The 23,859-nt window shown below is 52.4% G+C and overlaps 7 protein-coding genes across 7 annotated transcripts; 4 read left to right on the top strand and 3 right to left on the bottom strand.

Moving 5' to 3' along the window:
* The first annotated feature begins 21 nt into the window (after window positions 1–21).
* BO97DRAFT_380987 (H(+)-transporting V0 sector ATPase subunit a) lies at window positions 22–3,090 on the top strand. The gene is made up of 4 exons (XM_025693229.1): window positions 22–304; window positions 373–451; window positions 520–1,979; window positions 2,039–3,090. Exons 1-4 carry the CDS (start codon window positions 179–181, stop codon window positions 2,936–2,938), a joined length of 2,565 nt encoding a protein of 854 aa, XP_025556683.1. The 5' UTR covers window positions 22–178; the 3' UTR covers window positions 2,939–3,090.
* Window positions 3,091–3,616: 526 nt separating this feature from the next.
* fbp1 (fructose 1,6-bisphosphate 1-phosphatase) lies at window positions 3,617–5,454 on the bottom strand. The gene is made up of 2 exons (XM_025694412.1): window positions 4,879–5,454; window positions 3,617–4,780 (listed from the first exon to the last, which is right to left on the bottom strand). Exons 1-2 carry the CDS (start codon window positions 4,998–5,000, stop codon window positions 3,841–3,843), a joined length of 1,062 nt encoding a protein of 353 aa, XP_025556682.1. The 5' UTR covers window positions 5,001–5,454; the 3' UTR covers window positions 3,617–3,840.
* A 3,149-nt stretch (window positions 5,455–8,603) lies between these two features.
* BO97DRAFT_402089 (uncharacterized protein) lies at window positions 8,604–13,153 on the top strand. The gene is made up of 2 exons (XM_025694411.1): window positions 8,604–9,247; window positions 9,348–13,153. Exons 1-2 carry the CDS (start codon window positions 9,097–9,099, stop codon window positions 12,878–12,880), a joined length of 3,684 nt encoding a protein of 1,227 aa, XP_025556681.1. The 5' UTR covers window positions 8,604–9,096; the 3' UTR covers window positions 12,881–13,153.
* Window positions 13,154–13,784: 631 nt separating this feature from the next.
* On the top strand, window positions 13,785–15,032 carry BO97DRAFT_409942 (AHA1 family protein; the record flags this gene model as incomplete). Its single annotated transcript, XM_025696120.1, has 4 exons — window positions 13,785–14,007; window positions 14,066–14,148; window positions 14,214–14,866; window positions 15,014–15,032. 4 exons carry the CDS (start codon window positions 13,785–13,787, stop codon window positions 15,030–15,032), a joined length of 978 nt encoding a protein of 325 aa, XP_025556680.1.
* Window positions 15,033–15,496: 464 nt separating this feature from the next.
* On the bottom strand, window positions 15,497–17,427 carry lys9 (saccharopine dehydrogenase (NADP+, L-glutamate-forming)). Its single transcript, XM_025692316.1, has 5 exons — window positions 17,280–17,427; window positions 17,131–17,184; window positions 16,717–17,003; window positions 15,759–16,628; window positions 15,497–15,686 (listed from the first exon to the last, which is right to left on the bottom strand). The coding sequence occupies exons 1-5, from the start codon at window positions 17,323–17,325 to the stop codon at window positions 15,591–15,593; spliced, it is 1,353 nt and encodes a 450-aa protein (XP_025556679.1). The 5' UTR covers window positions 17,326–17,427; the 3' UTR covers window positions 15,497–15,590.
* A 236-nt stretch (window positions 17,428–17,663) lies between these two features.
* On the bottom strand, window positions 17,664–19,690 carry BO97DRAFT_402086 (undecaprenyl diphosphate synthase family protein). Its single transcript, XM_025694410.1, has 2 exons — window positions 18,977–19,690; window positions 17,664–18,866 (listed from the first exon to the last, which is right to left on the bottom strand). The coding sequence occupies exons 1-2, from the start codon at window positions 19,199–19,201 to the stop codon at window positions 17,907–17,909; spliced, it is 1,185 nt and encodes a 394-aa protein (XP_025556678.1). The 5' UTR covers window positions 19,202–19,690; the 3' UTR covers window positions 17,664–17,906.
* A 1,519-nt stretch (window positions 19,691–21,209) lies between these two features.
* Window positions 21,210–23,157, top strand: BO97DRAFT_333923 (uncharacterized protein; the record flags this gene model as incomplete). The annotated part of the gene is made up of 5 exons (XM_025691380.1): window positions 21,210–21,374; window positions 21,431–21,944; window positions 22,095–22,628; window positions 22,879–23,001; window positions 23,093–23,157. The coding sequence occupies 5 exons, from the start codon at window positions 21,210–21,212 to the stop codon at window positions 23,155–23,157; spliced, it is 1,401 nt and encodes a 466-aa protein (XP_025556677.1).
* Between the last annotated feature and the right edge of the window lie 702 nt (window positions 23,158–23,859).

The raw sequence follows: 23,859 nt of genomic DNA, 5'->3' as shown, positions 1-23,859 counted from the left end.
TCATCGAGCCAATTCCCAACGCAGGCATCGGGGCTCATTCCATTAGCTCAGAGCTATTTCGTTCTCACGCGAAATCTTATATCGTTACTCTATTGTATACACTCCCTGATATCAGTGCTACCGCGCCCTTGAGTCCTTGCCGTGAATAGGAACTGCTGCAGGCAGCCTGTCCGTCACCATGGCTCCAAGGGACACCTTCTTCCGCTCGTCGGATATGAGCTTGACCCAGCTCTATATCGCCAACGAGATCGGTAGAGAGGTTGTCAGTGCTCTTGGTGAACTCGGTCAAGTTGAATTCAGAGATGTGAGTCCAAGTCATATCTTTCCATGTCCTAGGATATCACAATGAACTGACCATCCGCCCCTCGCTAGCTCAACCCCGACACCAATGCTTTCCAGCGTACCTTTACCAAGGAGATCCGCCGATTGGACAATGTGGAGAGACAGCTGCGTATGTGGTACATTGAAGCTGGGAACGAAACCCCGAGGCGGCATTTGAACTAACCTAATTTCCGGCAGGTTACTTCCACGGTCAGATGGATAAGGCGAGCATCCCCATGCGATCCTCATCTGAGTTCTCGGACACACTGGCAGCACCCCTGGCCTCGGAGATCGACGAATTGGCGGAACGGAGCGAAAGTCTCGAACAGCGGATTGCCTCTCTAAATGATAGCTACGAAACGTTGAAGAAGCGTGAGGTGGAATTGACGGAGTGGCGTTGGGTTCTCAGGGAGGCTGGCGGTTTCTTCGATCGCGCCCACAGCCACACCGAGGAAATCCGCCAGTCCTTCGACAATGACGAGGCTCCGCTTCTCCGTGATGTTGAACACCAAGGTACCAACGATGATGCGCAGGGTCAGCAGTCTTTCCTGGAGATGAACATCGGCTTCGTGGCAGGTGTGATTCCCCGGGATCGGATCGGGGCCTTTGAGCGGATTCTGTGGCGTACGCTGCGTGGTAACCTTTACATGAATCAGTCTGAGATCCCCGAGGCTATCATCGACCCTTCGACCAACGAGGAGACTCACAAGAACGTGTTCGTCATCTTTGCTCACGGAAAGAGTATTATTGCCAAGATCAGGAAGATCTCCGAGTCCCTCGGTGCCTCGTTGTACAACGTCGATGAGAACAGTGAGCTGAGACGCGATCAAATCCACGAGGTCAACACCCGTCTGGGCGATGTTGGGAATGTTCTCCGTAACACCAAGAACACACTTGACGCAGAGCTTACACAGATTGCTCGCTCGCTCGCGGCTTGGATGATCATCGTCAAGAAGGAGAAGGCTGTTTATGATACTCTCAATAAGTTTTCTTACGATCAGGCTCGGAAGACGCTCATTGCTGAGGCGTGGTGTCCGACCAACTCGCTGGCTCTGATCAAGTCGACCTTGCAGGATGTCAACGACCGTGCTGGATTGAGCGTGCCTACTATTGTCAACCAAATCCGAACCAACAAGACTCCTCCCACCTATGTGCGCACCAACAAGTTCACGGAGGCCTTCCAGACTATCGTCAATGCCTACGGTATTCCCAAGTACTCCGAAGCCAACCCCGGTCTGTACACCGTCGTCACGTTTCCCTTCCTGTTCGCTGTCATGTTCGGTGACTTCGGTCATGGTACTTTGATGTTTGTGGCGGCCTCGGCTATGATCTTCTGGGAACGCAAGTTGCAGAAGACAAAGTTGGATGAACTGACGTACATGGCATTCTATGGTCGTTACATTATGTTGATGATGGGTATCTTCTCGATGTACACGGGTCTGATCTACAATGATATCTTCTCCAAGTCGTTCACGATCTTTTCCAGTGCTTGGAAGTGGCCTGAGGACATCCAACAAGGGCAGACTGTGAACGCAGCGTTGAAGGGCAGCTACCGCTATCCATTTGGACTCGACTGGAACTGGCACGGAGCCGAGAACTCTCTGCTGTTCACCAACAGTTTGAAGATGAAGATGAGTATTGTTCTTGGTTGGTCGCATGTAAGTGCCGGTGCTTCCATTAACCTTCCGAGTCTGTTTGTACTGACTGTTCATCGCAGATGACTTACGCTCTGTGCCTGCAATACGTCAATGCCCGTCATTTCAAGTCCAAGGTCGATATCATCGGTAACTTCATTCCGGGAATGATCTTCTTCCAGTCTATCTTCGGTTATCTCGTCCTTACCATTCTCTACAAGTGGTCTGTGGACTGGAACGCTCGCGGACAGTCTCCTCCGGGTCTTCTGAATATGCTTATCTTCATGTTCCTCAGCCCCGGAACCGTCGACGAGCAGCTGTACCCTGGTCAGTCCGGTGTTCAGATCGTTCTTTTGCTTCTCGCGGTGGTCCAGGTGCCGATCATGCTCTTCTTCAAGCCCTTCTACCTCCGATGGGAGCACAACCGCGCTCGCGCTCTCGGGTACCGGGGTCTTGGCGAACAGTCCCGCGTCAGCGCGCTGGAAGATGATGGTGATCTGGACGGCCGGGCCTCCGGCGGCCGCGACAGCATGGCCAGCGACGGGGAGGGCGTGGCGATGATCGCCCAAGACCTCGGCGAGGAGGAGCATGAGGAGTTCGATTTCGGAGAGATCATGATCCACCAGGTCATCCACACGATCGAGTTCTGCCTGAACTGCATCTCGCACACTGCCTCGTACCTGCGTCTGTGGGCGCTCTCCCTGGCCCACCAGCAGCTGTCCATCGTCCTGTGGGACATGACCATCGGCGGCGCCTTCAAGCAGGAGTCTTCCACCATGCGCGTCCTCATGATCGTCGTCACCTTCTACCTGTGGTTCACCCTGACCATCGCCATTCTCTGCGTCATGGAGGGCACCAGCGCCATGCTTCACTCCCTCCGTCTGCACTGGGTCGAAGCCATGAGCAAGCACTTCATGGGTGAGGGTTTGCCCTTCATGCCTTTCAGCTTCAAGACCCTCCTCGAGGAGGATCCGGTGGATTAGTTGTTTTGTTTGCACCCAGATTGTACTGTACATTCCTTTTTTCGTGTGTTGTGATCGTTCCTCGTTTTTCTTCTAGCTAGCTAGCATCTTGGATTAGACCGTTCTAGTTCGATTCCGTACTAGAGCTTATTCCCTGCAATTGAGATCGTAGGAACTATTGCAAGCACCTTATCCCGGACGTTTACTGTCCTGCCTGTGTTGATGCGCTGTGCGTAGCTTCTGACCCGGACATCTATGATGTTACTACTTACTTGACAATTGTTGTTTCCAAAAAAAAAAAATTGGAACAAGTGACATCATTCTGATCTCGTCCGCCGATCGTCGGTCTGACCGGTTAACCAACCCTGGAAGCAACGGTCGCATCCATGATCGCATCTGCGAGATAACGCGTATATCTCTTCAACCCGCGGAAGAGTACAGAAGTGTACCTGAAATATTTAGAATGAAATGAGGAGGTTAGCCGTAGGTAGTACGAATTAATACTAAGTATGTGTGGTGTGACCGTTCCGAGAACGAGCCCGCATTGGTGGAAATATATAACAGCGAAGGAGGGACGGAAGCGGAATGGAAGCTGTGAATACCAGCCACCCTTACGAAGGAATCTAAGACATTCTAGAAAAGATGGAAGAATTGTTTGTGTTTTGGTTATTTTGTTTTGTTTTTATTTTACATTTTTTTGTTTGATTTGGTTTGCGGATTATGGAGCGTATCGGTTAAGTACAACGTAACTCGTTAATATGCTGCTGTCGTGTCACCTGAAGAGCATGCATTAAGTATCAATTGGTGATGAAAACCGCAAGAGTAAAAACAGAGAACTCCCTGAGGTCCAGCCCGAGCACCGTAATCCATCCTTTGTGTTTTTATATGTGAGTGTTTGTGTGTGAGTGTGTGGTTTGGGGAATCTATTTCTTGTGCTGGTTGTAGGTGTCGATGATCTTCTGGACCTCGTCCTTGGAGCCGAGGAAGACTCCGCTGCGGTCGTGGATGTGCTCGGGGACGACCTCGAGGAGGCGCTCCATGCGCGAGTTGACGGCCAGGCCGCCGGCGTTCTCGAACAGCATGGCCATGGGGGCGCACTCGTACAGAATGCGGAGCTTGCCCTTGGGGCTCTTCTTGTCGGCGGGGTAGGCGAAGACGCCGCCGTACAGGAGGGTGCGGTAGGCGTCGGCGACCATGGAGCCGATGTAGCGGGCACTGTAGGGCTTCTGACCTTCGCCGGGGAACTTGAGCGAGTGGAAGTAGGCATTGCACCACTCGTCCCAGTACATGCTGTTACCCTCGTTGACGGAGTAGATGGCGCGCTTGGCGGGCAGCTGCATGTTGGGGTGGGTGAGGATGAACTCGCCCAGGGAGTTCTCCATGGTGAAGCCGTTGACGCTACCGTTGCGCATGGTAATGACCAGCTGCGCCGAGGCGCCGTACATGGTGAAGCCCGAGGCCACCATCTCGGTACCAGGCCGCAGGAGGTCGTCGGCCGTCACCTTCTTGCCGGCGCCCAGGATCTCGTCGGGCAGTCTGAAGATGCCGAAGATGGTTCCCACCGAGACGCCGGCGTCCAGGTTGGAAGATCCGTCAATCGGGTCGCACACCACCGCGTAGCGCGCATCCGGGTGCTCGTCGAAGACGATCGTCTCCTCTTCTTCCTCGGACACCAGGATCCGGCACTTGCCCGACCCCTTCATCGCCGCGATGAAGATGTCATTGCCGATGACGTCAAGCTTCTTCTGATCGTCGCCCGTGGTGTTGGACGACCCCGCCAGACCCGTCAGGTTGATCAACGAGGCCCGACGGATGTAGTAGGCAATGGACTTGAAGGCGAATTGCAGGGCGTGACAGAGAAGTCTGTTGGAGCGAGGTTTCGTGTGTTTAGTGATTTGGTGGTTCATGCGCACGTGCCTGAGGGGGAGATGAGAAGGGAGAGGGGAAGGGGACAAACTCACGTGAAGTCTCCGGTGGCCTCGGGCACCTTGGCCTGCTCTTCCGTGAGGAATCGGGTGAGAGTGACGATGTCGGTGTTGATGTTTTCCTGTCCAACAGGAGGAGCGCTACCGCCGGAAGCCATGATGTGTATATGTGGGTGAGTGGTGGTGGTGGGGTGGATGAGGGATGTTTCTGAGCAGGAGAGCTGCACAAGTATGAATTTCCAATTCCGGCGACGAGGGAAATAGGATTGATTTTAAAGAAACTGCTACCTCGGTTCAACGGAGAAAGCAGGAAGATACGGAGGTGGTCGTGGCGGAGGGGGGTTGCGCAGAAGGAGGGGTGATTTGTATGTATTCAAGTGGGGGTTTTCCGAGGGAATAGGTAGTAGAGAGAGAAGTGGCAATTGTTCTTCTGCAGAGCAAGTAGAGAGGAATTGATCAGACCGAAAGAAAAGAAGATAGTGAAGAACATGTCGAGGAGGAGGATCATGAACCGGACTTTAAAAGGAGCAATCTTTTGCCGGGGGTTCGGGTTAACGTCACTCACAGCAGGGACTTACAAACAGGATGGAGGGACTCTCAATTGACGCAATGACTGAATGGGGATAGTTTTCGTCATTTCCCCGTCTCTTCTCCGCTTTCGGTCTGAGCCCGATTCTTTCCCTTGAATCCATTCTGTTTCTCTCTTCAGTCCCTGTCCGGCTGCCCGAATTGCGCCCCGACTTTCCCCGCGTCACCGAGACGATAGATAGTATGTCCAATGGTTCATAGATTGAAGGAGGCGTATGTACTAAGTAGGTATAACATGGCGAGACTCCAGACTCGAGAACCTCAGCTTCTAGACTAGACTCTAGATCTCGAAAAGCTCCCATTGCAATTGACTGACCGCAATCGAGTCCCATGGTCATCGCGATTGACAGACTCTCTCTTGTCTTCCGGGAGATACCCTCGGGAAGAACCAGCAGTTCGGTCAATCCGGTGCATGAATGGTTCGACGCCAATCAGTGTTTCACGAAAGAACATGTCCATGTGGAAGGAAAAAATATTGCATCCTCGCATTTAGTGAAACCATTGATCTGGAAGAAAGTGGGTTTGTGGGCGTTGGGGAAGGTCAGCAGACAGGCGGAGATTGATCAGCCGCGTCGAACTATTCCGAACTACTTGAGACTATTCGAGTCTCGCCCCTTCGATGGGAAGTCGGATGACGCTCGGCTATCTTTCCATTTCTTCGACTCTTTTGCATTCGATCAATTCTGTCCCTTCATACCGCCCGGGCTTCCGCCTGCCATTTAGGGACTAAACCGACAGAAAGCGTCAGCTTACCTCATCATCCGCAAAGCTCCCTCGCTTCCCAGCACTAACTGCTTGCAGGCTAGCTCCTCGGTAAAAATTGGCTCCGAGTGGGAGAGCTTTAAAAAAAAGTTCGACACGCCTTTTCTTTTAGCTTTCTTCCACACAACAACATTCTCTGTTGCAATGTCTGTCTGCCTATCATGAACGTGGCTTCAAGACGTAACACAGCTTGTAGAACTCAAGAGTCTCTCTTGATTTGCTCATCATGCATATTCTTGGACTGACAGAACTGGTTCTTCGCTGAACAGGATCTTCTGGTAAGTGCTGCTGCCAACACCCCCCTCCTTTGTCTCACCTGCCGTCATCCTTCTATGATGATACCTACAACCACATTTCAAACTAGAGTCTTTGACCCATCCGGGGAATGAAAACTCACTTGTTTGCACGTCAGTCTGATGCTTTTGCGAAGGACTTGAACATGTTTCTTCACACATTCAAAGCCATTGGCAGGGTGCTAACCAGCCTGCAGAAAACTGACCCCTCTAGCTTGAATTCATCGTCGACAAGAATTGCCTGCATCACCCACACTAATGGTATGTGTGATTTCCTCGACCTTTTTTTTTTTTTCATTATGTTCCTTTTATATGATGCTTCAAACGTTTATATACGCTGGAAATTACCGACTGAGGCCTTCGGGCCGTCGACGATATCAAATGGCTAAATCTGATTCAATTTACACTGCCTTTCGCTGTTCGAGCTTGACAAAAATATTTGACATTCACTAACAGTTGAGAAGGTATGACAGGTATCGACACGTCTAGCAACAGCATTTATGTACAGCTGAGAGGGTAAGCTATCCACTTTTCTATTGCCTGTTCACATGCGACCTTCGAAGATGAAACGGCACTGGGCTCCGACGGCGTTAAGACATAGCGTCCGGTCTTGATGGATATGCCTTTTTTTGCGGCAGGCCTAGAAAACCTCGCCCACTGAGATACTCGCTCAACACATGATTTGACATCAACATTGATGTATGGCCTGAGGCTGATCGTCATGCAAAGAACCCCAGACTCTACACCGTAGCACTTGGTCACCGCACTGAAAAGGTAACGATCCTCCATTATCTACCCTTGCCCTTCCTACACAATGATGATTCCCTTAGATGACGAGTCTTATTGGAGTTATCCATGCAGACAACATCTTTTATTTAACCATTCATGCATTTCTGACATGCTTGTTGCGAGAAGCATATTCTCAAAAGAATTCCATGGGCCTCGGCTAACTCGCATTCTTCCAGATCTGTCATTTTCAATATGTCTGAGTTTGCCCTGACTCGGAGAAAGAGGTCTAAGTATGTTACTGCCTCTTTCCTTTGCCTGGCTTTCTTGTATGATGATACGACATAAAACAAAAGACAAGCATATGTCCAAGCCAGCTCTGCTGGCCGAGACGACACCTGTCATGACTGACTCGTCGCCACGCTTCTCGATCATCTCATTCACGTATCAGCCTCAGTACTAATAGGCTGAGCAGGTATCACTGCATCCGTGCTCAACTCAGGATAGTCAGTTGGAGCCCGGCCTCGTGCTTACCGAGGTCAGGCCCCAACCTTCCACATGGTCAAGTGAGTTGAACCTGCTTTCTTTTTCTTGTATTGCTTTTCTTTTCCAATGATGATTTATTCTTTATTTATCACGACGGTCAACATAAAGAAATACCTTGATGACCACCGCCTGTGACAGGGCATTGATCTGAAATGGAAAAGACTTGTTACCTTGATGTATCCTGCATACGAGTCATGACCAATAGCTAATATTGCTTCCAGCTACCTCTAGAACAAACGAACTTGCGGCTTGAGAAGTAGAGAGGCATTGGCCTCTGGCTCCAGGGTCAGGATAGTAGCTGCCACATGGGGGACGTACCCAGTGTCAGATTTATCTAGAGTGCATTAGTCGAAGCTTATTATGAAGATTAAAATAGAACTGATGTTGATGCTCACCATACCTATTCTGTTCCTCTGTAGCGCTCTGGGGTCGGACGGAGAGTTGAAATTGGCCAGCCCGCAGACCCTTGGCACGTTGTCTCCGTCTCTGAGTGGTTGCGAGGGAGCGAGGGTCAAGCGCCGGTCATGACGCCGCCTGTGATTCAACCCGCTTCACCTGCATCTGCATCTCCCGTCACATTCAAGCTCGTCCCTGGTCTCAACCCAAGTTAACCAACCCTCGGCCGATGCCTCTCCTGATGTTCTATTTTTGTCGTCTATCGGCGGGCTCCAAAACTATGGTGGCTGCCAAAAAACTGGAACGGTCGAATGGATCCCTGCTGGGAGGCGCCGCGGTTGGCCTTGGGGGTTGTTGCAAAGAATAGAATATCCTTCGGCCCTTCAGCTCTTTGGCTTTCTCTACACCACCTATCGTATTGCCTGGTCAGTTCGCCATCTTCGTGTCGCCGCTTGACCGTAATCTTGTCTCTGCCCGCAGCACGCAGCTTTCAGCCATGGCTCTCGCGTTCTTGACCGGTTACGAGTATGAATAGGTGCGCTTGGCTTCTCCCACTCTCCTTACTCACCACCCCCGCGATTTCCTCCTGTTCGCTGTCCTGCTGCGAGGGTCCGAGGGTGCTGATCACAGCCTCCCCAATAGTTGGCAGTCTTCAGGCAATGCTGGTGACGAGCTGCCGGCTGGTGCATATCCTCTCAGCAGCTGGCCGAGTCCCTATCCCAGCACCGGCAACCAAATCTCACCCCGTCGTCGCGAGCATGCTGTGCAACCTCCTCCTCTGACAACAGCCTTGAATAATAGTCAGTTCCAAGGCCTTGGACTTGGTTTAGGAGCTGGATACTCTCCTACGCCTCTGTCGACCACCTCTCTATCAAGCCCGTTCACTCACGGCCAGTCTCCTGTTGTGGCTTCTCCGGGGGGAGTTGCCATCGGATCTTCGCCCATGTCGTCCCGACAGTATACCGTTCCTTATAACCCTCAGGATTGGGGCCCGGTGGGAAACACTTCAATCAATACGGGGCAACAGACCTATCCGCAAGCAAATAATATGCTGAGGATTGTACCTCAGCCACGCTCATCGGGGCCTCATTCAGGTCTGATCCCTATTTCATCTTCCCTCCAACTCGTAGTCATGGCATGCTGTCGGCGTTGCCAGTCCAATGCTGCAAGCAGGACCTAACGTGGTTGCTGTAGATGTGTCGCTCTCACCACCGCCTCCTCCCTACTCGCCCCCAAGTCAGCAACACCAGCAGCAACCCAGAGATCATGTCAGCCACAACAATCCATCCTTGAGCTCGACATCCCCGAGTGCCACATCCTCTTACACAGGAGCAATGCGTTCGAGTGTGGACCAAGCTTCGGATTACCAACAACGTCGTCTCCCACGGACACGCCCGCTATCTATGTTCGTGGGGACTGAACCCGGCCGCAATAGACGGGTTTCGTTACCTCCTCCACCCCCGTTACCGCAAAGTCTTTCGGGATCTAGATCTTCTTCTCGTAGCAGGGGAGAATCTTATCGGGATCAGGCTGCTGTGCCATTAGGATCGAGACCATACATCGTCGTCTCGCCAGACAATATGCGGGCCTCACAGTCGAACAACGGTAGCATCCTATCAAGTGCTGACAGCATGGACGACACTGGTCGTCCTCCTGCTTCGCGAAGAGCCGTCTCGGCCGGGCCTGTGGTAAATAGCACGAGTTCATCTCGGGCGCACAGCCAAGCCCGAAGTCGATCACCTCCAGCACAAGGCTGGGAGCCAGGAATGCCCCTGCCACCACCACCTCCAGGTCCCCCGCCAAGCACGAGGTCACAGAGTGTGAACGGGCTTTCTGATGCATCGTTCGTTCGCAAACAACAAATCTCTACAAGAGCCGGTAAAGCACGGGCGCCTCCGCCCCTAGGAACCACGCTCGATAGCATACCACCAACTCCTGCTGGCTGGGTGGATGAAACAATTTCAGTCGTCAGACCGAAGAACGAGAGATTGCCTCTGAGTATAGATACTACAAACACAGCATCAGGAAGCAGTTCAACATCCCATGACACGTCTCAGACATCGCAAAGCTCCGTCAGTGGCGGTCTTTTCCGAAGTCCAGCTATCAAAGATCCCAACGCCAAGGGCATTCGTGAGAGGCGGATCGAACGCAGAAACCGGCAGAGTCAGGTTATGGACGATCTCAGTGCTGTGTCCATGAGCAGTAACCCCTGGGCGGAAGCACTAGAGAAGATAAAACCGTCCAACTTGGTCTTGGAAGACACAACCGCGGAAACGGAGAAGACACCACATCAGGTTTCGGCCAAAATCACGCCTCGCAGTACGCGTAGTGTCGGCTCTGAAGTGCAGCAACAAGTTCCGTCAAGATCCCGGGCGTCTTCTGGAGGCTTGTTCTCGAATCGCTCCCCGTTCTCGACGCCTAAAGCCGAACCGAGTCCGCTGGGCGCACCAGCCGGGTATGCGCAAACGCCGCCATTCTCACCAGGTACAGAACGATCGAAGCGGACCTCGCCTGCTCTCACGTCAAAAGCCCTTCCAACACCCCCACTTCAACCGCAACAGGAAAGATCACCCTCTCAGTCGAGAATCAAAGAGGAGCGGCCTGTATCCCATATTCTGCACTTGCCAAATGAGAGTGATCCTGCAGTGTCGCCTCTAGCCCCGCGCCGCCTCTCAGGCCAGCAAGGACCCTCGCTAGATTCTGTTGTCAAGCGCGATGATGAGTTCCTTCGGAACGCCTCTCAAAGGCATCGGATCTTCATAGAAAAAGAGGCTGATGCTGTGGATGAGAAGGAAGCGCTTCAGTTGTTCACCGAATTCGTCATCGCTGAATCTCAGATTCGACGCGAGAGATATGCTAAAGTTTGGGACGCAGGGTCGTTTGATATGAATGAGGTGGTCCGCCAACTGTTCGAATTGCCGCCGAAGACACCGCAGACTACTCAAATGGCTCCTGCGCTGGCGCCTGCGATGGCTCCTACAATGGCTGCCCGGAAAACTCCCAACGGACCCATACCTAAACCTAAGCTGGATATTCCCCAATCTCGGCCTGACTCTGCTTGGTGGAACAGTTATCAGCCTTGTCTCTCGCCAATTGCAAGCCTGGGTCTCAGCAATGACGAAATGAGTTCCAGAGGACGTGCTCCTAGCCGATGGTGGGAGTCGAAGACTGGCTCTAGTAGTGAAGGAGGCGAGAGAAGAGTTCAACGGTCTAAAAGGGAGAGCAAGTACATGGGTCTGCCACGTGAGGCCCTGCTTCTTGAGGAAAGCCAGAGTCTTTCTGGAAGTGGAATTGGCGGTGATCAAGATTCCACGGGCCAACGTATGGCATACGGTCCAGACGAGTATCCTCCTGAGAAAGTCGGGTGGCACGAGGAGCCAGAAATGTCGGGTTATTCGAGTAGGAAAAGTAGCAGTCGCCCTGATCGGTACGAAAGATCGAAGATGGATGTTTCAAGGCTCATCACCCTGCCGCCACCTTATCCCAGACATTATCCTGCCGTCAACAACAGCCATCCTGAACTCGTCACGTATCGGACCTTGGTCCGATCAATCACCGACATAACCGAAATCAAAGCTACCCGGCAACGCCATGAAACAGATATGGCCGTCCTATTCCAGAATCATCAAAACAGAGTCAAGGAGGGCCGCCGGCAGTTCAAGGCCAATATCCAGAGTGAGATCCAACAAGGCAGTATCACGTTTGCAGAGGCTGCAGAAGCGGAAGCAGCACTGATAGCGGAAGAAGACTCAATCGAGAGAGAGCTGATGCAGAGGCAGCTTGATGATTTCCAAGAAATGGTTTTCAAGCCGATGCGCGCCATTTTGAGAGACCGGATTGAACGGGCGACGTCTTGCATCGACGAGTTACGCAGCAAGCTGTTCGATGACGCTCGATGTGGGACACCTGACCAAACACAGGAGGAAGGTGACGAAAAACCGGAGCTTCTGGAGAAGCTCACCCAGCTCAAGTGGCTCTTTGAGGCTAGGGAAACCCTACACCGCGAAGTCTTTGAATTGATAAGCGATCGGGATGAGAAGTACAAAGCCGTGGTTCTACTGCCATATAAACAAGCAGGAAATGACGAGAAGGTGCTTGAGACCAATGAATTCTTCTTGAAGGATGCATTGGACCGCCGTGTCAACCACGAAGCAAGTGCTTTGGCTCGCCTGGAATCGTTCTTGGATGTGATTGAGGAGAATGTGGCCCGTGGGGTGGAAATACAACTGTCTGCTTTTTGGGACATTGCGCCGCCTCTACTCGCCCTGGTCCAGCAGATCCCAGACGATGTCCGTGGCTTTCTTGTCCAGATCCCTGGCAATGAATATGAGGAGAACCCGAGTTACCACCAACATCCATTGCAATATCTCTACACGCTGGTCTCGCACGCCGAGAAGTCCAGCTACCAATATATCGAGTCCCAGATCAACCTGTTTTGCCTGTTGCATGAGGTCAAGTCGGCAGTCATGAAAGCGAGTTGCAGTCTTGTGGAGGCCGAGCGTATCTGCCAGGGAGAGGCTGAGGACAAGGTCCTACAAGCGCTTCAAGAGTCTAGAGCTGACGAGGAGCGCACGTTGACCGGTGACCTGAAGGACAAGGTCGCTACGGTAGAAGGTCAGTGGGCCGAAGCACTGGGCAGTCAGATCCAGGGATTGCGAGAGCGGGTTAAGGAACAACTCATTGCAGAGAATGGCTGGGATGATATCGAGCAATTGGAGCAGGCATGAGAGCGAGTTGTTTCAGATGACAAGTGACGAGTTGATGGCTCATACATTGGGTAGGATGGGTCCAAGGGAGATTGCCTCGGACTGTTTTCTGTTTTCTGTTTTCTGTTCCCACGAGATACCCACATTCGTTCGTTACTGAATCAAAGAATCGATCTATATGCTATCTAGCTATCTCTGCAGTGCTTATGGCTCGAAACGATGAGGCGATAGGGCAGACCGCCTTTGCACGTGACCTCGACTAGCGACGCGCGGGAGTTGAAATTAAATCTTCTAGAGCTTTCCTTCCGAATCCTCAACCACTCCTCCGTAGATTCCAGGTCGGTGTTATTTATTATTTAACACTTCCTGCCCCCCCTCAACCTCCAACCGTTTCCCTCTCCTACGGTACCTTTTCTTTCTCTCTCGCCTACCATTGCTCCAGTGGACTTGATTGATCTATCATTTCTACAGCGTCTTAATTGTGGACGTCTGCTCTGAACTGTGAGTCGCACTGAGTTTTCTTCCCTCACAGCCCCTCCTCCCCTCCTCTCTCACCTTGGGTCTTTGACCTTCTGTGTGGCCGAGGGACAACGTTTACATGATGAGACATCATAGCTGGCACCAGTCAGACGGGGATATTTACTCTATCCTCCATGCTGATTAGCTTGCGATCCGGAAACGCTATCTGGATCCTGACATTCTTTCACATTTTTTATGCTGTTCTGCCATACCGGTTGAGGATTTATGCTAATCATTGTGTGCCCTCTTCAGAACCTAGCCTATCCATCTCAGTGGAACCCAGGACCCAAGCAGTTTAGGACTCGCTAAACCTTCACACTAGCGAAGTTTTGCCCCGCAATAGAAGCAGCTCCCCTCTGCACAACCAGTCATTAGACCAATTCATAAATAAAATTAAACAATCAACATGGTTCTGCACAACCCCAACAACTGGCACTGGGTGAACAAGGACGCCTCGGGCTGGGCCAAGAACTACCTTAAGGAGAAGCTCGTGGTCCTCTCCGCAGAGGACAATGGCGCCTCCGCCAAGATTTCCAACCTGCTGTCGATGGATGGCGATGTAGACGTCAGTCAGAGAAAGGGCAAGGTCATCACCTTGTTCGACGTCAAAGTACAGCTGGAGTATGAAGGTTCGTAAATGACAACAAGAGTGCTTTCTTTCCGAGGCGCGACTAAGACCTTTGACAGGTAAGACCAAGGACGAGGAGGCTGTTAGTGGTACCATCACCATTCCTGAGGTAGCCCATGATACCGAGGAAGATGAGTACGTCGTATGTTCCCTACTGGCCACCCCATTGTCTTCCTGAGGGGTTGACTGACCGTCTGGGCTGCCCAGTTTGAAATCGAGAACTATTCCGATTCCCCCTCCAAGCAGGCCGTGAAGGACATTGTGCGCTCCAAGCTCGTCCCTCAGCTCCGGCAAGAACTGGCCAAGCTCGCTCCGGCTTTGATCACCGAGCACGGCAAGGATCTCCAGCATGCCCCCGGTGTCAACCCTTCCAGCGGTTTCGCTGCGCCCAAGTACCACCCCCAGACTTCAAAGGAGAACTCCGCCCCCGTCACCACGACCACCACCACGAGCAACAAGGTCTCCGTCAACACAACCACCGTGACTGCTTCCGATGAGTTCCGCACCACCGCCGAAGAACTCTACAACACTTTCACGGATCCCCAGCGCATTGCTGCTTTCACCCGTGGCGCGCCCCGTCAGTTCGAGGGTGCCCACGTCGGCGGCAAGTTCGCCATCTTCGACGGCAATGTCAGCGGCGAGTTCGTCAAGCTCGAGCCCACCGTGATCGCGCAGAAGTGGCGTCTGGCTCAATGGCCCCAGGGTCACTACAGTACCCTTGAGATCAAGCTCGACCAGAACGACGTCGATGGTGTGACCCAGATGCGTGTGTCCTGGACCGGTGTTCCCGTTGGCCAGGAGGACGTCACTAAGCAGAACTGGGACGTCTACTACGTCCGCAGCATTAAGCAGACTTTCGGGTAAGTTTCATAAATCCGCCCATTTCAAATCCCCAATCTGCTTTCCTCACAGGTCCTGTGTGCCCAGGTCCTCTCCAGTTTCATCACCATCATCATACTCCGGAAAACATTTACTGATTGCATTGGTTGTTCTCTTGCTGGCTATAGGTTTGGCACTATTCTATGAACGCATTCATGAATATGTGAAGACAAATATTTCGACTTGATACACTAAACTTATATTGGGTTGAGAGAGGGGTGGCTAAGTGATATTAAACCTGTCCATATCAACACGTCGTCCTTATTTTTTTTTCTCTCTCCTAGTTTTAAGGGCGCGCCGCCAGTTGAGGCGTTTTGGTTTCTGGGGCACAAAGCAAGCAGGCATTCTTGTGCTGCTGCGCGCACCATATACCTGCAATGATATATGCACACGCACCCTTCTGGGGCGCTTGTGTCGGATGAATCCATGATAGACAGACAATGAACAATACATAATTTGATTTTTTTAATTTGTTGTAATCTTGTCTACTTGCACCTACCTCATCCCGACTATGTTTGTTCTATAGAAGGATTATGTTCTCACAAATAGGTCTGCTTCTACTTGGCAGGTATGATTCGGATTTCTGCTACTTTGATGTATGTCATAGATCCAAAACGTTGATTTTCTCTACCTAGCATTCTTTATCTAAGCCTCCGGGGCCTTTTCATCATAAATTGAGTTCGTAGCACACCAGACTCCGCCTATTTACAGAGTCTTCTCGATCATCTCGATACCGTAGTCATCTTTGAGGGCCTTGATGAGCGGAGTGCAGATGTCCATGGTCATGGGAGCGATGACACCCTATGAAGGCATTATTGGTTAGCTGCTTATCTCCACAAAAGAACGGAGGGGGGATTAATAGTAGAAACATACCTTCTGGTTAATGGTGCCATCGAGGACCAACTTGACGGCCACACCGCAGGGAACACCGACGGTCTTAGCCATAGCGGAGTAACCGCCGGGAACGCCGTACTCGCACAGGGTACTGGTGCGGGTCTCCTTCTGGCCGTCCTTGTGTTCGATCTCGAAGCGGTGCTGCAGCATGACGAGGTCGCGCTCGTCGGGGGCGTACTGCATCTTCTGCTCGAGGGTAGCGCACAGGGTATCGAGCGGGTTGCCACGGGGCTGGGTCAACTCGTCGGAGAACAGACCGATCCAACGCAGACCGGAGATGATGCGATTGCGCTCATCATTGTTAGCGAACTGGGTCTTGGAGGCGATCGCCCACTCGAGATCCTTCTCCGCGTTGGAGGTCGCGCCCAGGATCTTCTGGGTGGCGTCCTTCCAGGCGATCTTGCTGCCGGGCTGCAGGTACTCCTGCGCCGTGTCATCCAGGAATCCGATGTCGACCAGCGTCTTGATCATCTCCGGGAATCCCTGGTACCGCAGCGTGCCGCGGATCACCGTCTGCGCCTCCGGGATGTCGTACCGCTCCCGGTACGGCGTCGAGTCCCGGTTCGGGTACGCCACGAACGCGAACCCCGGGTAGATGAAGTACGGCTTTGCCGTCGCCATCAGATCCGGGCCCGCCACGCTGTACTCCTCTCCGTCCCGGTAGAACTTGGCCGCGTTCCGCAGCGCTAGTAGCACTCCGCGCGACGACCATGAGAACTTGTACCCCAGCGGGTTGTTCGAGCATTCCGGCGCCGGGAGTCCGCCGCAGTAGCTCAGAAATGACGTGATCTTGCCCCCTTCTGCGTGGACTTCGGAGATCGTCTTGACGGCGTACAGGTGATCGATTCCCTTTATTATTTGTTTCAATCAGTTTTGGTCCGGTGGAAGCGGGGCTTTCCTCCATCTTGTATTTGGATCGGAGAAAGGGTCAACGCACAGGATCAAGCCCAATCTCATTCATAACCGTGATACCCGCCTTCTTGGCCTCCGCATCCAGCTCCATCATCGCCGGCGACACGTACGAGGTCGTCACCACGTGCTTCTTCGTTCGGATCGCCGCCTTGATCACCTGCGCGTGGAACGTGTACGGAATCAGCGAGATCACCACGTCCACCTGCTCCATCGCCTTGTCCAGCGCCGCATCGTCATTCACGTCCAGCGAGATCGCGCTGGTGTTCTTGAACCCTGCGCTTAGCTTCTGGGCGCTTTCGAGCGTGCGGCAGGCTGATTGTGGGGTTCTGCTGGTTAGTTCGGGGTCCTGGTGTGTTTCTTTGGGGGGGGGGGGGGGAAGGAAATGGCAATCGTATTGCGCATTTTGAGAGGAGCAGGCAATGAGGGGGCAGCTACGTACCGACTGTGACGTGCACGTCGGCCTTGCTCAGGACCTCGACGGTCGGCTTGGTTACTATTCCCCGTAGCAGTGTCAGTGTCGGTCGAGGAGGGTGAGTGAGTGAGTCACTCCCCCGCAATTGCGGGACAAGAGGAGCATAGCTTGCATACCGAAGCCGGAGCCGAGAAGAAGAACCTTGGAGCCAGCGATAGCCATGTTGGAAAAAACTGATGATTGATGGAGAGTTTAAGATGATTTACGACAGGGAAGAAGGAAAGAAGAAGAAGAAGAAGAAGAGAAAAAGTAGACGTCGATAGCTAGTTAGGAGTTAGTCAGTGACCTCTGGTTGCTGTCGCTGGCTGCATGCGTTCCCCGCCATAGATAGTCACGTGAGAATCTACCCACTTGCGGTATCGGAGCTTGACTCATTGGCGGGATCCTATTAGCTGCGACCACTGACTGTGGCACAACATAAGACCCGCCTGCTTTTTACATGTACGCCTTACTTGTCTTCATACGCCTTACCATGAGCGAATCCACAAAAATCGAATCAATCCCAACTTGGTGTATCTGTGTATCATTGTATGTATGCATGCATGTATGCGTCCATGCATGCATGAGTATATACACGCCCATGGTTCACTTTTCTATCACTGCGCTATAAATGAGTAAACACGAAAAAGCAAAAAAAAAATGAAAAAAAACAGGGGAATATGAGTTCCAAGTGCTGCCGCAAAATTGCAACTCCAAACGCCTGGGTGTGCCATGATATATGTGCAGACCTGCCGGTTCCCCGACTACAGCCCCTTGATCTTGCCATTGCTCTCTGCAGCTGCCTCGGAGCTCGCCCCGTCGAAGTCCCCCTCTGCGTCGGGGTTCTTCTTCGCCTTGGAGATCCGTCGCTGCCACCCCAGCAACACCGGCAGGAAATGCCAGAGGTCGAACTCGGGCCAGAGCACGTCCAGGAAGACAATCTCCGTCTCCTCGTGGCATTGCCAGAGCATGAAGTCGCTGAGACGCTCGACCCCGGACGTGCGGACTAGGAGATCCAAGGGCGGATTATCCCCCGTGAACAGGTGTTCCGTTAGTGTCTGGCGGGTGATTGTCTCGGGGGACATGTACACGGCTTTCTCCTTCCTAGGTGAGTTTTCCCTGCCGCTGGCTCCATCCGTTTGCCCGCCGAGATGCAGCGTGGAGGAAGATGAGAAAGACGACCCAGACTCGTAGACCTGATTGGGCCGATTATTTCTTTGCGTACCGTCGTCGCCGGACGACTCCGAGGCAGTCTCGACGTCACTCGGGAGATCGTCGGCCTTCGTGTGCTGTGCCTGGGCTCGAATGTTCTGCGTAATGTGCGTCTCGGAGAAGGGCGTTCGCTGGCACGCGTTCGAAGGACGGTTTGCCGGAAGAGGCTGGCTGTATGCCGATACAGTGTCCCGGATGGCCCCCGTGATCTCATCGCGCGATGTGTACGGAAAGCAAATGTTGAGGATGCGCTCGCCGTTCCCGCTCGTCATATCAACCGCCCGGTTGACGGCAGCCAGGACGTCGGGCTTCAGCATGTCCAATCGACCCAGCACCCGCACTTTGGCCCCGTACCGATCCAGAATCTCCCCGTGTTGCGCCATCTGCGAAAGCTTGACCCTAGCCATCTCCATCAGAGCATCGACCTCAAACTTCGACCGCTTGAAGTTCTCGATACTGAAAGCGTATATTGTAACCACCTTGACGCCGCTTTTGTAGCACACTTCGAGAATCTAAGGGAAGCAAAAAAAAAAGACGTCAGCGATAGAGTTTCAATGGCACGGAGGAGAGCGTGGCGCATAGAAGCGCGTCTTAGCCGTCTCATCGAAAGCCCAAAACTCACTCTTGCCAGAGCCTCGAAGCCCATATTGTGTCCCTCCACGGTCTCGATACCATGTGATCGTGCAAATCTCCGGTTCCCGTCCATGACAAACGCGATATGCTGTGGAACTGGACCCTGCTTGATTGCCCCGACCAACAACTCTCGGAGTTGCGCAATGACGAACTCCATTGGCGGAGAGGACAACAGCCATTTCCGGAACCGCGACAGGTGTATCGATGTCGACATGGTGTCTTGGTTTCTGGATTGCGAGCCACACGCGCGAGGGTATGACCAAGGAGGAGGCCTCGGGAATTTCGCGACACCGACGGAGAAAGGGGATGACCGGGTCGGCACTGGCGGCGACGGTCGGAGTCACCACAATTGAGGTACACGAGGATCAAAGTCGGAGCAGGCGATGGGAAGATCGGATGTAGATGTCAATCCGCAGTACAGTGGAGAGAGTGAGAAAGTATTACAATGTGGTCCTGACCGATAGGACCGTGCCCATCAGGCTACACTGTTCTTTTTAGAGTGCGAAATTTTTGGTGGCAAGGTAGGCGGTCACCAGGCCACGCAGCACACTCAATTGAGGGAAAGTGAACGTCAGAGCTGGAGCCAAGCCAGACCGGAATTCCGAGAGCAAATAATAAGGCTGACCACGGCGAGGATGAATCAACAGAGAGCGAACGCCGAAGGGGAAACGTAACCTCTATGGCCGGAAGAGAGAGTAGAGAGAGTGTGGGTCGGCAATGAGTGAGCATCGGACGGCTTTCTCCACGTGTAAATCGCCCTTCCTGCTTTCGGCCCCGGACACGTCCAGAGTGAGTCTGCCCACTCCCTGAGCAGGATGACAAGCGATCAGTAGAAGGGTTGACATTTGGTGATTGGAGCAGGGACGGTGTGACTATTGAAGCCGGTCTGTTATTGCTAAATGCTGGTGGGTTGTCGGGGTGGCTGCAAAGCTTCACCAGACATCTATCTGTCTATCTACAGTGAACCGGCAACCCGGCACAATCTGGATTGAGGAACTTCCAGGAAATAGCAAGGTCTATTAGATAGTATGCTTATACGTAGCAGCTAACTGTTCTGTATGATAGTCAGTTGTCATTCCAGGATACTGTTTCGGAGGACCAGGCGCCGTCGAACATTCTACGCAGAAATTCATAGGCCCAGACGGCGTTTGAATGTGACTAAAATGCTAGGTGCAGGTCACAGGCAACCTTGCAAAGTTAGGGAGGGATATGTTGGTTGATGTGATATATTATGTGTGGGACAGGGTAGTAGAAGTAGTAGTAGTAAGTAGTTAGTAACAGTAGACACTCACCACCTGAATACCTGAATCATTTTTCACCTGTTTTCTCTTTACCTGAACACTGCAGAGATTGGGAGTTTCCCCGCCTGACGGCCCCGCGGACCCAGTGTTAATTGTTCCCGCCTTCCCATCTTATAGAGCCGGTGCTCTCACTGCACTCCATCCTTATCAATCAATCAATCAATCTCCATCCTCGATCTATACTGCACTTAATCCCATTCCCAGGCTTCCAGCCAACCCAGGGAAACTTCTCACAATACATACTGGTGTGGATAGGCTTGCTGCCTAGCCGTGCACATCCTTCCGCTAGTAGCTGCCTGGTTGCTATTGCGGTCACTGTGTTGCGGTCAATCCGATTCGATCGGACCTTTCAGATTTTGGATCTGATATCCTGCTGGTAGACTCGTGAATCACTACTTGGCGCCACCAACCACTCCAGGCTGATATTCACGAATCTCGTGCCCGAAACTGCAGTCTCAGGATCAACCGTTCGCCCCTGTGACTTCCCGTCTGTCGATTGTTTCAGCCTGAGTTGCCCTGGAGCTGGCTTTCATCCCCAGTCCTCTTCCTCATCGTCGCTGGCAATCTTCGTTACGCAGCCTGCCACCCTCCCCAGTCTGTGCCCCAAAGGCGGCATTTCACCTAGCAGGATCAAATTCGTTACTTCTCAGCCTTGATAACTTGCCAATATGTCGATCAAGTATGTATAAAACCCCTTCTTCTGTGCTTTCCTGGGTGTTGCCCGTCTATACATCCGGTGCGACAAACCTGCTTGAATCCGTCTATGCTGCTAGTGTATAAGCAGCTCCAGTACCGTCTGTCTTTAGCTCTACCCTTGCATGTCTCCAAAAAAGCCAAGATCCTAAGACTGCTGCGCCAAACTATCAACACGTCTAATCTTATGATGTACCCGGAGCTGACCTGTGATTGCACAGCTGGGTGATGCTTCACGACCAGGATGGCTTTGTCCGCCTGCCGCATGAACAACTGGTCTATACATCACCGCCTCGTACTAGTCTCTCTTTACAGCCACTGGGCTCATCCGGTGGCAAAAACTCGTTTTCCATCCAAAGCAGCGCCGGACAAATCTATTTGACAAACCAGCGGGTATTACCAATTACTTAGCTATTGGCGGGGAGTCATCGTTGACATGTTGTTGGCAGGTTGTGTATATCCCAGCGCAGAAATCGCAGACCTTCCAGTCATTCTCTGCGCCACTACTGAATATCCATGACACCCACGTCACTGCTCCGTTCTTTGGGCCGAATGCATGGATATCATTAATCCAACCGGTATCTGGAGGCGGCATCCCTCCGTCTCTGCCTGCCGTGCAGGTGAAAGTGACTTTCAAGGAGGGAGGCGCATTCGACTTTCATAATCATTTCGAGCGGATCAAGGAGCGTTTACAGCAGGCGGTCGAGAACTCGCAAGCAAGCAGTCGTGGAGTCCAGAACGTCGACCTCTCCACGATCCATCTCGACGAGCTGCCAGCCTATTCTGGCCCCTCAAACGGCAGTGCTGGGGCTGAACAAGCCCACAGAGACCAACCCATGAGTCCACAGAGCCATCACCATAGCCCAGAGACGGACTCCAGCCTGGTGGAACCACCGCCGGACTATGAGACGGTCCAGCAGCAGAGTGTGGCAGATGAGCTGGAGGCGAGACTGCGTCGTGCCAGTTGATCAGGGGTGGAAGGCACTGAGACCGTGTTTACGAGAACAGGAAAAACAATCTCAAATGACTTGTATATTATCTTTTGGACATGTGGTAAATCCTGCATTCTTGTAGTTGTTACTTAGTTAACTCGCAGTGGTCGTATTAGTCAAGTCCCCTGCCGAACGGATTGGCCAATCACGTGTGCGATAATTGGCCTTTCGCCGGCGGCCGGGGCGTTCCGATTTTCCCAGACGGCAAGAAGTGCCAAAGCTCAAAACCGCCAACCTCATCCAAACTCGCTCGTTGCTGCCCACCGCACCACCACCACCACCCCCACACCTTCGCCAATCCTAGGTCCTCCCCGGAAGTCATCAATTGACCAATTTCCTCCCTCCACATACGACACAATGGGTCTCGCCGACTTTTTCTCCGACGTCATCTCCTCCTTCGGCTTCCCCGAGGCTCAGGCTGAGGCTCCCGCCGAGTCCGTCGAGCAGACCAGCAGCCAGGAGGCCGAGTCCGAGGAGAAGCCCGCTGAGGAGGCTGCTGCTTCCAGCGAAGAGTCCACCGAGGAGTCTGCTGAGGAGACCCCCGCTGAGGAGTCCGCCGAGGAGGAGGCGCCGCAGGAGGAGGAAGAGGAGGAGGAAGAAGAGGAGGAAGAGGAGGAGGAGGAGCCCGAGGATGTCAAGCCCAAGCTCGAGGAGGGTGAGTCAATCTCTCTTACGATTCTCTGAAATGCTTTTTGTCGCCATTCTGCCGACATCGGGTTCAACTGGGTTTCGCCGCGGCAATGGCTCGTCCTCGACTCAAAGGCCGCTATCAAACTGGACATCCGCCTGCCCGAACTCAAACAGTCAATCAATGAGAACACCTTTGCGGCATTGACGTGGCGCCAGCCCATATAGTCATGTCTTCAGCCTCCATGGACAGTTTGCTGACGTTTGTCGTCCAACAGAGTGCGCCAACTCCGCCCAGTGCGCCCCCTACAAGCACCACTTCGATGAGTGCATTGAGCGCGTAACCAAGCAGGAGGAGGATGAGGACTACAAGGGTCCCAAGGAGGATTGCGTTGAGGAGTGTAAGTTATCAGATTTCCCTCCGATCAATTGTCTTGTTGTCCGATGGTTGTCCGTGTGACTAATCATTTTTCCTCTGTTCCCCCAAAACAGTCTTCCACCTCACGCACTGCGCTACCCAGTGCGCCGCCCCCAAGCTCTGGAAGCAGCTCAAATAAGCGGGTTTCGACTTTGCGAACGATGACCCTTCTCGTCTCCTCACCGTGTGGTGTGTCTTTCTGAGACAAAAAGTATCGAATACCATTCAGCCCACTTTTTCGAATGTATAACAGACAACGAGAAAGATACATTCGCGCCGGAAGGAAAAGACGAGGAGGGTTCTCGTACCCAAAAAACAAGACGACCGTTTCCATGTCTAGAGTGTTTTGTATGATGGCTGCAGATATCCTGTTTTTTTTTGGTGTCTGTCAACCTGTCGCAAAGAGAAGGTTGGATTTCTTGTTCTTTACGTGAATAGATGAACGGGAAATAGAAAGAAGGGCCTTTCCCCCTCTTTTTTTCTTTTTCTTGGTTGTTTTCGTCTTTTCGTGGGTTTCGGAGATGGGAGGAAAAGGGATTCGAAGCGGAATCTCTTCACTGTGTATGTACAGATAGCTGGTTTCTGCCTGTTTGAACTGTGCTTTTATTTATTTTTACTATCTCTTTTGTTAAGATGAATGTGATTGTTTTGAATTTCGGGTTCCTGTGTTACATGATGATCAGGTGGGTTAGTGTTATCTATCGGGGTAGAGGCTATTTTGATATTTATCAGGTATTGGCTTGTTGCATTGTAGATAAGAAGCACCATATCTACACTGGCGAGCGTTCATGCACTAGGCTCGTTTCAGCATACGGGCATCAGCAATCATATCATCAGTCAT

Source organism: Aspergillus homomorphus, assembly GCF_003184865.1.
Source record: "Aspergillus homomorphus CBS 101889 unplaced genomic scaffold BO97scaffold_1, whole genome shotgun sequence".
Classification (NCBI taxonomy): domain Eukaryota; kingdom Fungi; phylum Ascomycota; class Eurotiomycetes; order Eurotiales; family Aspergillaceae; genus Aspergillus; species Aspergillus homomorphus.
Note: the sequence above shows the minus strand (reverse complement) of the source record. Positions and strands in the feature narration are given on the sequence as shown.

What these genes read in the sequence shown, in the direction of transcription:
- fbp1 (XM_025694412.1), bottom strand. Translation starts at nt 5,000, where the DNA reads ATGGCTTCCGGCGGTAGCGCTCCTCCTGTTGGACAGGAAAACATCAAC. An exon ending in GAGGCCACCGGAGACTTCAC is followed by an intron (nt 4,781 to 4,878) that starts GTGAGTTTGTCC and finishes TCGCTCCAACAG; the next exon opens with ACTTCTCTGTCACGCCCTGC.
- lys9 (XM_025692316.1), bottom strand. Translation starts at nt 17,325, where the DNA reads ATGGCTATCGCTGGCTCCAAGGTTCTTCTTCTCGGCTCCGGCTTCG. An exon ending in TCTTCTCGGCTCCGGCTTCG is followed by an intron (nt 17,185 to 17,279) that starts GTATGCAAGCTA and finishes TACGGGGAATAG; the next exon opens with TAACCAAGCCGACCGTCGAG. An exon ending in ATGGCACCATTAACCAGAAG is followed by an intron (nt 15,687 to 15,758) that starts GTATGTTTCTAC and finishes ATGCCTTCATAG; the next exon opens with GGTGTCATCGCTCCCATGAC.
- BO97DRAFT_380987 (XM_025693229.1), top strand. Translation starts at nt 179, where the DNA reads ATGGCTCCAAGGGACACCTTCTTCCGCTCGTCGGATATGAGCTTGACC. An exon ending in GTCAAGTTGAATTCAGAGAT is followed by an intron (nt 305 to 372) that starts GTGAGTCCAAGT and finishes GCCCCTCGCTAG; the next exon opens with CTCAACCCCGACACCAATGC. An exon ending in CAATGTGGAGAGACAGCTGC is followed by an intron (nt 452 to 519) that starts GTATGTGGTACA and finishes AATTTCCGGCAG; the next exon opens with GTTACTTCCACGGTCAGATG.
- BO97DRAFT_402089 (XM_025694411.1), top strand. Translation starts at nt 9,097, where the DNA reads ATGTCGTCCCGACAGTATACCGTTCCTTATAACCCTCAGGATTGGGGC. An exon ending in CTCATCGGGGCCTCATTCAG is followed by an intron (nt 9,248 to 9,347) that starts GTCTGATCCCTA and finishes TGGTTGCTGTAG; the next exon opens with ATGTGTCGCTCTCACCACCG.
- BO97DRAFT_402086 (XM_025694410.1), bottom strand. Translation starts at nt 19,201, where the DNA reads ATGTCGACATCGATACACCTGTCGCGGTTCCGGAAATGGCTGTTGTCC. An exon ending in GCTTCGAGGCTCTGGCAAGA is followed by an intron (nt 18,867 to 18,976) that starts GTGAGTTTTGGG and finishes TGCTTCCCTTAG; the next exon opens with ATTCTCGAAGTGTGCTACAA.